Below are 13793 nucleotides of genomic sequence, written 5' to 3' on the forward strand. Positions count from 1 at the left end.
TAGATACTATAAATAACTGTTTACGTGAATATGTAGCAATTGACTCTCGGCAAACATGACGTCATACACTGAAAATACTTGGCAGTTGGCCAACTATTTGTTCTCTGTTAAAAAGAATTGACAATCGATATTGTCAGCGTGTGTTGGAAACTCTCAATTCCTGGAATTGGGTCATATTTAGAAATCAATGAGAATACGTCATCGCGCAAGAGAAGTGCGTATATATACGAGAGAACGAGAGCAGAGAATCAGTACGAGCAGTACACGTGTTGAGAGTACGTTTAGTACTTGTGATAGTAGCAGTGTTAGTCGTATACACTGTGAAGATAACTATGTGCTTGAGTAGTATTGTTTGAGATCGTTGAATAAAACTGTTTCTATCTGATTTTGGTTTATTGCTGAAAGCAATAAATTTGTGTGGAACGATATTAGCTTGGACGCAGTAGTTATCACCATCAACAAAGAACCAGAGAAAGCTTATTCATCACGAGGACGAATAAGCCGCGAATAACTACAGTCAGTATTGGAACCTGATTGTTAGTTATACAAAGTGTAGCTAAAATTTGCTACAATTATAATCGAAAACTACATACCGATAAATCGCGATAGCTTTGATTTTGCGAAAAAAAATAAGAACTGATGAAATATCTCAGAAGAAGCGGCTTTGTATATTGTCAGTTCGACAGCAAATCTGCAAATGACAAACTGTCCTATCGTGTATGCTTATTCTCAAAGCTCTGAACAAACAGTGCCAAAACTGAGCTATTGAATTAATTGTACGCGATTGAACAAACACCGCTTTGTAGTGTACTTACTGGTTGGCTTACTGAATTTCCGCCATGTGAATTGCGAATCAGATGTTGTTGTTCATAAAAAATATTAAAATTTAAAGTTTACAACTTTGCGCAATCAGTTGGTGGGAAAATTGTTCAAATTAGTCATATTCAACGTTTGAAAAGAAGAAAATTTTCAACAATTCAACATTTGCTTATGCAATGGAATAAATTACAACGGAATCACCAGGAAAAAATACAAAGGATACCAAAAAAAAGGTGCAAATAACAAAAGTTCGGAGAGTGAAAGTGTGCGTTGAAGACAAAATGATGCCATATTGAAAGCTGGCTAAATCAAAATTGTCAGAAAATCAATTTAAAAATCAATTTCCCACTGTTGGAGAAGCTGTTCAGTTGAAATCATTTGATCGAATTAGCATTCAATGACGAAGATGAAGAACAACAACACGGTCACAATGGGAAATATGCCCGGCAAAGCACACGAAATGCTCATTCAAATCACAAGCTGATCAAATGATGAAAAAGAAAAAAAATAAATTTTTCATAATTAAAAAACAATATCCAATATGTAATAGCATCGTTTATTTACAAAAAGAAAATCCTACTCTGACAACACGTGGGTAGAGTGGAGAAGTGGTGAACGGAAATGAAATTTCTCAACAGATCATTTTTATTTATCATTTTCCAAGTCGAACAAATTCATTTTTTATTCACTAAAAATTGACAAAATTGCTTTCTATCATTCTGCAAATTGATACTGTAAATGAATTCTTGCAGAGTTAATTATTTCTTTTTTTTTATTCTAAAATTGTATCATTAGATTTCTTCGAAATTGCTTTCTTTTTAATTAAAAAACATATGAAAAAACAGTAGAGATTAAAATTTAAAAATAACCAAGCTTTAAGTTATTTATTTCTTTTTAATCTAAAGAATACATTAATCCTATTCTGCGTACAGTAAACTACTTTACGGAGACAAAATGCAATTTGTTAAATTAACAATGCTCAAGTACTTGAAATTTATAATTAAAAAAAAAACTATTCTCTAGCAGAAGCAGGAAATGAATAACAATTCAAACGTGAAATTGCTTTCAAATTTTTCTTTCAAAAAATTTCAGACTGCAAGTATTAAAAATGCAAATTGAGTTGTCTTCGCAAATGACTTTTCAAAATAAATAGATACATTTTTCTGCAAAATTAAATCTCTACCAACCGACTTCCATGGAAGTTAAGCGGATTAAACAATTTTTGTTCATAAATATATTAACTTTTTTTAATCATTAAACTTCTTTTTTTCTCAAACTGTCCACATTGAAATTTAAAATAAAAATGATAAGCACAACAACGAACAAACAAATATCAGTGAAATTTTATTTTACAGCACAAAACAACATTCAAAATAAATAAAACAAAAAAAACAGCCAACAACGACAAATACATCAAACAGAATAATAACAATACACCATCAAAATCAAGAGAACAGAATCAAAATCTGTTTCTGCTTTTTTTATTCTGAAATTTTTTTCTGCTTTACCTTTATAATACAACATAAAACATTCATTGAAAGAAATGAAAAAAATCAAATTCTTCTGCATTCATTGTTTCTCATATAAATTCACATGCCGCTAACTTACTTCATTTTTCCAATAAATCGTCCATAAATTTGTCAATTTAACTTAAATAAACAGCAAATAAGCAATTTCATCAATACTACTAATTTATCGCAATACAATAATGTCACAATATAACTGAAATTTTAAAATTGATTATAAAATTCCAATTTCTACATAAGTTCCAAGACAACTAATTTTGATATGTCTCGTTATTTCAGCAATGAAAGCAGTGATAAAAGAAGATTTGATCAGAGACTTCTCAAATATGCAATTCTTAACAAAAGCTGTAACTCGAACAAAACAATTAATCTTAGAACAGCTATAAATTTTTATCCAATTAACTAACTGTAAGCGATTTTAGCAAAAATTTGAAAATACGAATTAAAGAAGCGGAGAAAATCATTAAAACTTGAGCGGTCGTAATTTTTAAAACGTATTCAAAATAGCGATAGCACAAGCACCTTTATAAATCGGTGCATAATCAGTATTCTATAAGCAAATAACGGCCACGTTGTTCAAGATAAAAATCAATAAAATCAATCAATAAAAAAGTGAAATCTTTTGAAAAGAAAACAAGTCAAAATAATGCATAACGCTCGATACTGTCAGTAAGGAAATTGAAATAATTATTTTTATGCAAAATAAAATTTCAAAGCTTCACCTAATGTAGCGTTAGAAGTTATTTAAAATCTTACTGTACTGCCATATTTCTTATTACAATACTGAAAATAGGTTACTTTTATTAGATAATCCTAATTTCCTTGGCAAAAGAAACTGTTACATAATGGTATTGTAGTAAATTCGAATTTGTAAACAACGTGCTAAATATATTAAAAATATTATTCTAAAAATGTGCTCAATAATTTTAAATGCCACTGAAAAACAAAACTAGCATGCTTTATCTGTTTTTCCATCAATTGCATCCTTAATCGAACAGCTTTTATTACACTAAAACACAACTTTTCAATTAAATTTATTTGATTAAAATTCCATTTAAAAGATAAAAAATAACTAAATTTAAACTAATCTATTTGTTATACACAAGGAAACGTTCCAATCACCGATTTTAAAAGAGACCCTGAAAACACTTGAACTGAAAATCTATCAAAATCAAACTTTCACATAAATTTTCAAAAAAGCAATGACAAAAATAAATTAGACAAAATAATACTGCTGTGACCAATCAATTTAATACTATTTGACAAAGCTCATCATTGAGAAACTGCAAAAACAGCCCAATACCAAAATAATTTTCACCAATGAGACATCAAAGACGTCAAATTAATTTGCAAAATAGCTAAAAACAAATATTCAATATTTTATACACCATCTCATTACAGCCACTTCCTCAATTTATGATAAGAATGTGAATTATGAATTAAAAATGAATAATAATTCTTGTTTATTTTATTTTGTACTTTATCACACTTATGGGTATAAATAATAGATAAAAGCAACATGCCCGTATTAATAAAAGCTGCATATTATCCAAAAATCAAAAAATATAAATAATATATTTATAATGAATATTTTTCTTAATTAAATATAATTTTAAATTTTTCATACAAATAGCACAAACATATTCTAATGAAGAATTATATGCAACCAGTTATCACAATAATTGCATAACACGTATATAACATGAAAAATAAAAGTAATGATAAATCAGAAATTGACAAAAAAACGCTTAGAAATGCATATAGCAGTTATAAATTCAATTCTTACTGCAAATTGAAACGCTATAGATAATCGCAACGCCCGATAAAATATAGCAGCAAGAATGATCAATTGGAACTGCTACTAATACAGAAAACTGATTAATAGCATTCAAGTTATATAAGACATATATTTGATAAAAATAAAATTTGCTTGATTATTTTACTAAATTACGCAGACCATGTAACCATTTCATCAAGTTGATTTCATTCTATTTTTTTAAATTTCATTTTAAATGGACTCTTCAACGATTTACAAAATTGTATAAATTGAGTGATGCAATGAAGCAAAAATTTAATTAAACATTAAAGATTAAGAATATATTTCAATGTTCAGAATCTGAAAATGCAGTGCTATTTCCAAAATAACAATTCATAAAGTAAAAATATGACCTGCATACTTTTGTTACTTGATTTTCTTTAATACTGTTGCAGATTTTAGTTGCTTTGACATAATTATTTTGTATTTTAAATGCACTGTATACTTTTATTTCTATTATTTATTTTTATGTTTTATACTGTTATTAATTTAACTGTGCCATTTCAACATGCATATTTAGTAAATAAAGAAATATTTTCTTCGCAAAGCATTGTTTTGTTCCACTATTCTCTAAGTAGTATTTTTCAGTTTTGAGAACTTTTTTTCTTGATGTTACTTAATTTTGAAAAGTATTTTTTTTATCTTTACAAAAAATGCATATAACATGATAGTATTATTCCAAGTTATAATGTTGAAACTGTTTTCTGCAATCAATGCTCTAGTATTATAAAAGTGCATTGTATTTTCTGAATAACGAACATATTGTTGCACAGTTTTTGTTGTTTTATCATTCTAACGATTAATTTTCAGATAAGAACATGACAGAGCATAATTTGAAAAGCAGGCGACGGCGAAGTCGTTCTAGCAGCAGTAAGACCAGCGAAAGGTAATACAGTTATTTTTCTCTGTCCCAATTGTAAGGTCGATATTATTTTGAAAAATATTTTTATCGCTTGGTTTGAAATGAAATTTTAATTGGCACTGATTTATTTGCATTTTATTTGGTTGTTTTTATTTGTTTTTTATATATTTGCGTGCATTTGTTTCAGTTCGGGATCAGAGACTGGGTCGGACTCTACTTCAAAAAGTTCTACTGAATCAAGCAGCAGAAGTTCGGATAGCAGTCGTTCTTCTAGCGGATCATCTGGCTCTTCAACGTCCAGTCGTTCTAGAAGCAGAAACAAGCGGCGCAGCATTACTCCCAAAAGAAAAGAATCCAGAAGACAGGCGCATTCACCAATTCGATCTAGAGGTCGGCATGATGCACGACGACGTTCTCGTGGTGAGTCACATTTTTTAATTTTAATTTCGTAAAATATGCAACGAATAATGATTGATTGAAAAATATCATTTATGTTTGCCTAATATACTTAAGTGTTGTGATCATAAGCATGAATCGTAGGTCAGAATAATTTCTTTTAAGTTGTTTTTGTACAAACTGCAGAATGACTGAAACCAATATGCTAATTGATATTTTTTTGAAAAGTAATAAACATAATAAAAAAATTATTTTTCCTTTTCTGAACGAAAATAAAACTTGTTGAACAGATCGCAGTGTAAATCGACGCAGACGCAGTAGTAGTGGTAGTTCTGGCCAGAATGGCGATGTACGGCGCCGGAGACGTCGCGATTCTGGACGAGATGCAGACAGAACAACAAGAAGAGATGACAGGAAGAAAGATGTGGTGGAAAAGGAACATCCGAAAAAGCAAGAATCGCCGAAACCGACCAACCTGCGAGTGGGAAATTTGACAAAAAATGTGACCAAGTGCGTTTGGAAGAATGCAAATTCATATGTTTCGAAATATAATTTTTTTTCAATCTGCACATTCGATTCGCAGAGATCACGTTTTTGAAATATTTTCCGTCTATGGACCATTGAAAAGTGTCGATATGCCGCTGGGAAAGTTCAACATCAACCGCGGTTTCGCTTTTGTGCAATATGAATCAGGAGAAGATGCGGAAAAAGCTCAGAAGCATATGGATGGAGGTAGGGTGGAAGTTGGTTTGAATTTGCTTCATGTTGATTGATATGCTTGGATTCAGGTCAGATTGATGGAAACGACGTATCGGTTGTACCTGCCGTTGCAAAGCCCGTGATTCGTCCATCGCCTCCACGTTACGGCGGTAGCAGAGCCACTGGACGACTTCGCGGGAGTGGCAATTGGAGACGTTCTCCTGTACGATACGGCGGCATGCGTCGGTAAAGCATTGTTTGTCATTTTTTAAAAAAAAATGAATATTTCTTCAACTCGGTTTGAATTTCAGTTCCAGATCACGTTCCGTCGGTCGTAGAAGCCCACGTCGTTACCGTCGTTCTTGAACAAATTGAAAATCATTTAAACAAAAAGCTAAACTATTTAGAAAATCATCATTATATTTCAGTTTTCTTTTTTTAAATAATAATTCATGTGAAAAAGAAAAATAATCCCCAGTACTACTACTAGTAGAGAGAAAGTTGAACAGTAAACAGAAGAAGTAATAAATAAGAAATGTGTGTTATTATTCGTTTTTTTCAGTTTAATTTGCATTTATTCTCTCAACATTATCCATTGTTGTTGTTTAATGGTCACAATTTAAGCAGATCTTGTGAAAAGCTGAGAGCGTTCATCAGACAGAGTTGTGTTTCTCGAATTTCATCTTCACTGACGTCGCCCAGATCTTGCTTGTTCAAACAGCCCAATTCCAAACCAATTAGTAAATTTTCAAACGTTTTCAAAAGACCAAGTAGTTCACTTCTTCTCAGCACACTCTTCTGTAACAAGAAAGAAAAGAATTACATATTTTCAACGGTCAAATATTAGACTGCATTTAAAAAAAGTCTTTTACATTTTTCGTCCAGCTGAACCACAGACGGATGCTGCGAAACATGTCGAAGAGAATGTATATGGGCATTGAACCAACGGTTGTCAAATTGGTCAAATATTTTATAGCGTCGTCGACGTGACCATCCTGAGCCATGTGACACAGTCGTTGGTATTTTACTGAACAAGAAGTAAGGGGGAAATTTATAATTATGAAAGGGGAAAAAATATTTTTTTTAAATGAGACTTCACCGAGCACAACAAGGATGTGATCTTCTGCAAAATCTGCAATCGGTATTTCTTGTAATAAATCTTTGTTCTTCATCAATTCTGCAAAGTTGACATTTTTCAAAATTCGCATGGTCACCGACTTGACCAGTTCTTCATTCTGAATGTTGTTTAAAGTATTGTTGAGAAAAAGAAAAAAAAACGTAAATGGTGCTTGCTTACTTTCGTTTCGACAGAATATCGCAAGGCAGAGATGTAGTCACCTTCTGCTGCCATTTTCAAAGCAGCTTGCTTGTAAATATTCAAAGCTAAAAATTACACATTGCATGAGGATAAATTTTTGTGTTTTTTTTTCTTGTTAAATTTCCACACCAATTTCGTGCAATCCATTGGAATTACAAATTTCCAATACTTCGGTTATATTGTTTTCATTTTCTCTAAATGCCAACGATTCCAAACATGGTGACAACACTGAACTGAAATTGAAAAGAAAAATCTCAATAAGATGCTAATAATGCCTTTGATGTTCCAAAATCGCCTACCTGCCACTGGCATGCTTCAACAGATATTCCACACCAAGTTTCCAAAGTCTAAAATTTAAATACATCAATAATTCAGTTTCACAGAACATAACAAGAAAGAAACAAACTGAGAGGAATTGATCAAGCAAACTCCGGCTGAGCGTAGAAAATATCCACGAAGTTCGTGTATACTGTTTAAATGAACACTGAAAATCGAAACATGATCATGCTTCAACAAGAATATTAATCAACTGCAATTGTATTTACATACTCCTTGCAAGTTTTCACACGAGCTTCAATGCAGTATAGAAAAGTTGAAAAAGTAATTGCCAGCCATAAGTCATTCAATGTCAAACTGAAGCAAGAGAAAATTCAATTTCAATAAATTTGTAAATCTAATATACTGCGCTTACTCACCCAACGTAAATCAATAAATTTACAGAGTCACAGCTTAAAATTTGGGCATAAACATCATTGGGAAAAGACAGTGCAGAAAAATACAACAAGCAGTCCTTGAAATAAAATTATGCATATGCATATATATATGTTTTACGTATTAAATAAATTTTAGAACAAAAGACTTTACTTCGTTAATAACACTGAGCTCGGTTTTGGACAACGCTGAAGAATGAGAGAAAACTTTACCAAAAAATCGAACAAGCCAAGGGTTGGACGATGTAACATGATTCAGTGATTCGTCTCTTCCCAAAAGAATCTGCAATTGAATTTCAAATCAAACACTGAATAAAACACGATCACCGGATTAATGAAAATTACAAAACAAGTTGTCTTCAATTCAGGATAAATGCTCAAATTCCATTTTCGAAAAACCTGAGTGACCAAAGCTGGCCACCAGTCGATCCTATTCGCCATACCGTATTCTGTGGCGATGATCATTTCGTCCGGTAAATTGGTGCACTAATTAAAATTTGAAAATATAAAAATAATTTAAAAAAAAATTTCTATTCTCACATTTAATCGACTCTTCTGCACTTGCAGTAGTTGTATGACAACTTGAAAACATTCTTCTTGAACTGAAGGATGCTTTCGCAGCAATTTCAACGCCGACTCAATATTCCCAAGAAGCAGATTAAGGTAAATCTATAAAAAAATAAAACCGTTTTATTTTTTACTGATGATAAAATAAAATTATCTATTATTTCATACGCAATTCCAGTGATCTGCAGAAAATTCAGAATCAAGGAAATCTTTAATACTGATTTCTTGCAAAAGTTTTCTTTCTGCCAATATGGCCAATTTGGCCCAATTTGAAATTTCGCTCAATGAAACAAATTCTACAACAAAGAAAAGAAAAAGAAATTTGACAAATTTTAAACTTTAAATCTGTCCAACAAAAAACAACTCACCTGAATCGCTCATGTATATTATTGAAAATAAACATAAAACCGACTGATATCGCTTGTAAGTTTCCACCTGTATCAAAATCATTTTAATTTTACTTCAAAATATATTTAAAAAACAACAACACGACGTACAACACTATAAACATGTGAATCTTTAACTCTCTGCATTTGCCTACAACATCCTTGCAGTGTAAATATATAGCCATCACAGAGATCTCGCAGTCTAAATTTGAACATTAAATATTAACACGAGAAGATGTGAAAAAAACGTTTTTTAAATAATTTATGAAACAATGAAAAACACTTCAAAATCACTTTTGCAAAGTTACAGGATCACTTTGAGCATGACGAGCCGCATTGGATAGATCTTTGATCATTGCTAAAAACATTTCAATACATTTCAAGCAAACGTCTAACAATACAATTCATACGTTGAGTGTGAAAAGATAATCTCTCCAACATTTGAATTTTCTTGAGTTCTTTGTCATCAAAGCATTTCTGTCTACACAATCTTGTAAGCCCTCAAAAATATCACAACATATAAACAACAAATAAAAAATAAACTACATTTCAAAAATCGACAAATACAATTTCCAATCCAACGCACACAACAACTCACTTTTATAATTCATTTTAACAGCATAAACGTTGTCCAAACTGTCCAAAGCAAAGTCGATTTCTCTTTTCGCCTTCATAATGTGATTTGAACAACAACAGAAGTGCAAGCAAACTGTAAGAGTATTACAATTCATAAAAGATGCTATTCAATTAAGTATCAGAGTATTTATAGTAATTGCTACAAATCAAAGCATAAAATGGACCAAACGTTAAAAAATAGTTGCATTTCTTGGCAGCATTATAAATATTTTAATTAATCTTATTCGCACAGTTTTAGTATTTCAAAATCGGCACATCACCATTTTAATCAGCAAAGATAACAATTAATTTCCGAAACCATACTAATAACGATATATATCATTTTGTAAAACTTTTTATATATGCAGTAATTAACAAATGAAAAGAAAACTTAACTAATTAAAGTACAATTGTTTATTTTCAATATCATTATAATGCTAAAATAAATGAAATATTACAATAAGAAATGTTCAGAACACTGAATACTATCATTAAAAATAATGATTTTCAAGTAATAACATGGCTATCTGTAATTCAATATCTTTTCGTCCTGAAGTTAAAAAACTCTTACTACCCTAATATAAAATATAAATAAAATAATAATTATTATTTTTATTTTATTTTGCGGTAACACAGCTTAGAACAATTTAAATTCTCGCGGTTTATATCATACTTACAGCTGCTGCAATTAATTTCATCAGCTAATAACTGTCAATTGTGAATAATTGAAATATTTGGCACTTTATTGGTTAGAATGTTCTGATCACAATTTTCATAGCTGTAATAGTTTAATTTTTAATATTAATTTCAGCATGCATGATAATATTCTTTTCTAACGTTTTGAGCCACTCAGCATCTTTTGTTGCAAGCGCCAATTCAGCGATAAAATATCTGCTTCAAGTCGATATACCAGCAAAAAAAGTAAACATTACTATAAAACCCACTCAATTTTTAACTGTTGTGTTTAATTTTGTACAAAAAACAAAAATACAACTTTAGAATTGCGTTGATGATATCACTATTTCCTGTTAAATTCGAATATACATCTCCCCAAAATAAACTTAAACATCTACAAAGAAATGTTTCTGAAAATTATTTTCAGAAAATTTAGAGCAGCTTCAGCTAGCAGTGCTTTTGAGAAGTTTGTGGAAGTTACTTTTGCGCTTACAGTAAGGGCTGAATACATCCGCAGAATGCGGGGTATCACACTGAATGCCGGATTTCATAATTACCACATATGTAGAATAGACTTCATTAACATACTAGTAGTTTTGAGCAACCTGCATCACAAAAGTCGAAAAGGGGCACGACGTGCATTTTGCTGTCTTTAGCGCCGTCATGAATGCCTAGACCAGTGGTTCTCAAAGTGTGGGTAGTGAGCAGTTATTGGGTGGGTCGCGTAAAATTTTAATCTACGGGAGTAGTCTTTATTTTTGTTAGGAGAGTTTCACTCATTGAAAATTATTGGGTGAACAAGTAAGCTGTGATTCAGTTACTGATGACTTGAGAATCACTATTTCTGTCCAGCTTCTCACAGCACGCAGATGTTGTCCGTACCGGCATATCAACAAAAGAAGATTGAGAATTAATTTATTTGTCTGAAGATTCTTCGTTTAAAGTCAGTTTTGATTGTAAAACGTAATACAGTTTTGACTATTATCCAACTTTTTCCACCGCCGCATTAAAAGTGCTGCTTCCTTTTACTACTTCCTACTTGTGCGAAATTGGATTTTCAGCAATAAATGGAATTAAAGGCAAATTTAGAAATAAGTTACAATTATCCAACATCTTGCGAATAAAACTAACACGTGTTAGTGTGGACGTCGAAGAAGTCATAAGTTAGAATAGAAAACAAGCCCACTGTTCGCATGCACTCATTATGTATTTGACAAATAAACTTATACGTTTTAATTAGGCTTGTTCATTAAAAAATTTAAAGTATTAAACAAATATTTTTTATTTAACCCCTCTTATCTTTTAAAATATGCATTGCAAGCAGGTGGGTCGCGAAAAATTACCGTTTTCAAAAGTGGGTGGCAACCCAGTAAAGTTTGAGAACCACTGGCCTAGACAATATATAAACGTGAGTGTGATTTGCTAGAATTGTTTAAAAAGAAAATAGTAGATTTGCTTGCGTTTACATCTAACGTCAGTAAGTCTTTATGCATGATAGGAAATGTTTTGTTCTAGCAAAGAAGGCGCCCGTGCAGAGCAGCTAAAGCAGATGTTGAGCCAAGGCTCTCAAGAAGGTACTGACACCCGCCACATGTGTTGTCTGATAACAGAGCAGATCAAATAAAACACTAACTTCAATGAAAAAGATGCCAAGTTTCCTCAAGATTATGCTAATTTCTTTTGTTAAAATATATGCACGTGTGCCTTCACAAGCGTGGTAACTGTTTTTAATAATTTAACGCACGAGTGACAAGAAATAGAACTTCTACACTGCATTTTGAGATCAAACCTTTTAGTGTGATTCCTTTTTTACATTTCTTGCCAAATAATTTCCAAATTATTGATGCTAAAATGCTTGGAAGCACTTAAGAACAATTTCTTCATAGAAAAATATTTTATTATGACCATACATATAGATAATGATAATGAAATATAACAGTAATTTTAGAGAAAAAACAACATTTGAAAAGGCAAATTTTTGTGAACAGTATTGCTTGTGGCGTGAAATTTTCAACATGGCAAAATAGTTTCCATGTGACGGATATTACTACAAATTTGTCGTTTGCCATTGAGAGTGGAAAGCAGCGGACTGAGCAAGCTTTTCGACTAATCGAGCATTTATAAGTGCGCAATTTCACTACAAGTGGCGAAACTTTATCATATTGAAACAGTTCATAAATTTGATTTTATCCATATTCATGAAGTTTCATCATTTATATGACAATATATAATACATAATTTCAAAGTATTTATTTCACATTTCACACGTCAAAGTGATCAGTATTCTTAATACCAATTATTTTTTATTATTCTATATTTTGTTAACATACAACAATGAAATTTTTTAAAATAAGATAGTAATAAATCAACAAAACCAGCAAATACACATTAAACAGTGATTTATTTTTCATAATTTAACATCAATAACAACAGTGAAGAACAACCACTAACGACATTAATGAAAAACAGCAATTAACAGACAGTAACAACAATAATAAACAGAAATAACTGGAATAAATGAATAAATGGGTAATATTAACAAAGTAGAAAAAAAGAAAAAAGAAAGAAAGGAATCAATAAAATATAATACAAAAGTAATACTTGGAAAGCGGCATTAAATTTGCTCAGAGCAAGGGTATAAAGCTTCGAGCAATCTAAACCGCGCGTTTACGCAACTTCTATGCAAATTTCTTGAAATGGGGTTTTCTATTTCATCACTTTCTGTATTGAGCATTGTATATGTATTTTTGTGCTGCTGTATTAATATTAAAGTAAAGATCATTCAGAAGAATTCCAATTTCGACTTATTTGCTGGTAAATATATGTATAACTTACTTGAGCAGTTGAGAAAATTAAAAATTTCACAGCATGCAGAAACAGCTTGTTTAAAATTGTTTAAAAGAACTGAAAAAAGACTTCATAAGCCATTTCTTTCTTTAGACTGTTCAGATGTACTTTAGACTCAATAATTTTTTTTCTTTTATTTTCTTGTTCATAAATGTTTTTGTGAGAAAAAATAACCAGTGATTATTATTAGAGTTTAATCATTTAATGCAAATAGAAAATAAAACCTCCCAGTTTGATTCTTTTTCTACATTTCTTACCAAATAATTTCTAAAGTAGTGATGCTAAAATACTTGGAAGCAGTAAGGAACAATTTCTTCATAGAAAAATATTTTATTATGACCATATATATAGATATGGATAATAAAATATAATAGTAATTTCAGAGAAAAAACAACGTTTGAAAAGGCAAATTTTGGTAAACGGTATTGCTTATGGTGTGAAATTTTCAACATGGCAAAATAGTTTCCATGTGACGGATATTACTACAAATTCGTCGTTTGCCATTGAGAATGCAAAGCAGCAAGTTGAGCAAGCTTTTCATCCTAATCCAGCATCTT

The 13793-nt window shown here is 31.0% G+C and overlaps 3 protein-coding genes across 3 annotated transcripts; 1 reads left to right on the forward strand and 2 right to left on the reverse strand.

Moving 5' to 3' along the window:
• Positions 1–2559: 2559 nt before the first annotated feature.
• Tsp_07087 (conserved hypothetical protein) lies at positions 2560–3112 on the reverse strand. Its single transcript, XM_003381345.1, has 2 exons — positions 3102–3112; positions 2560–2725 (listed from the first exon to the last, which is right to left on the reverse strand). Exons 1-2 carry the CDS (start codon positions 3110–3112, stop codon positions 2560–2562), a joined length of 177 nt encoding a protein of 58 aa, XP_003381393.1.
• A 1867-nt stretch (positions 3113–4979) lies between these two features.
• Tsp_07086 (putative RNA recognition motif protein) lies at positions 4980–6564 on the forward strand. Its single transcript, XM_003381346.1, has 6 exons — positions 4980–5047; positions 5211–5443; positions 5710–5929; positions 6003–6151; positions 6208–6341; positions 6547–6564. Exons 1-6 carry the CDS (start codon positions 4980–4982, stop codon positions 6562–6564), a joined length of 822 nt encoding a protein of 273 aa, XP_003381394.1.
• Positions 6565–6730: 166 nt separating this feature from the next.
• Tsp_07085 (hypothetical protein) lies at positions 6731–11031 on the reverse strand. Its single transcript, XM_003381347.1, has 18 exons — positions 10978–11031; positions 10234–10289; positions 9726–9808; positions 9510–9599; positions 9394–9457; positions 9196–9301; positions 9082–9148; positions 8882–9009; positions 8687–8815; positions 8546–8632; positions 8296–8429; positions 7986–8069; positions 7736–7783; positions 7566–7669; positions 7416–7501; positions 7218–7353; positions 6991–7145; positions 6731–6916 (listed from the first exon to the last, which is right to left on the reverse strand). Exons 1-18 carry the CDS (start codon positions 11029–11031, stop codon positions 6731–6733), a joined length of 1797 nt encoding a protein of 598 aa, XP_003381395.1.
• Positions 11032–13793: the final 2762 nt, after the last annotated feature.

This window comes from Trichinella spiralis (assembly GCF_000181795.1).
Source record: "Trichinella spiralis strain ISS 195 chromosome Unknown Scfld1, whole genome shotgun sequence".
Taxonomy (NCBI): Eukaryota; Metazoa; Nematoda; class Enoplea; order Trichinellida; family Trichinellidae; genus Trichinella; species Trichinella spiralis.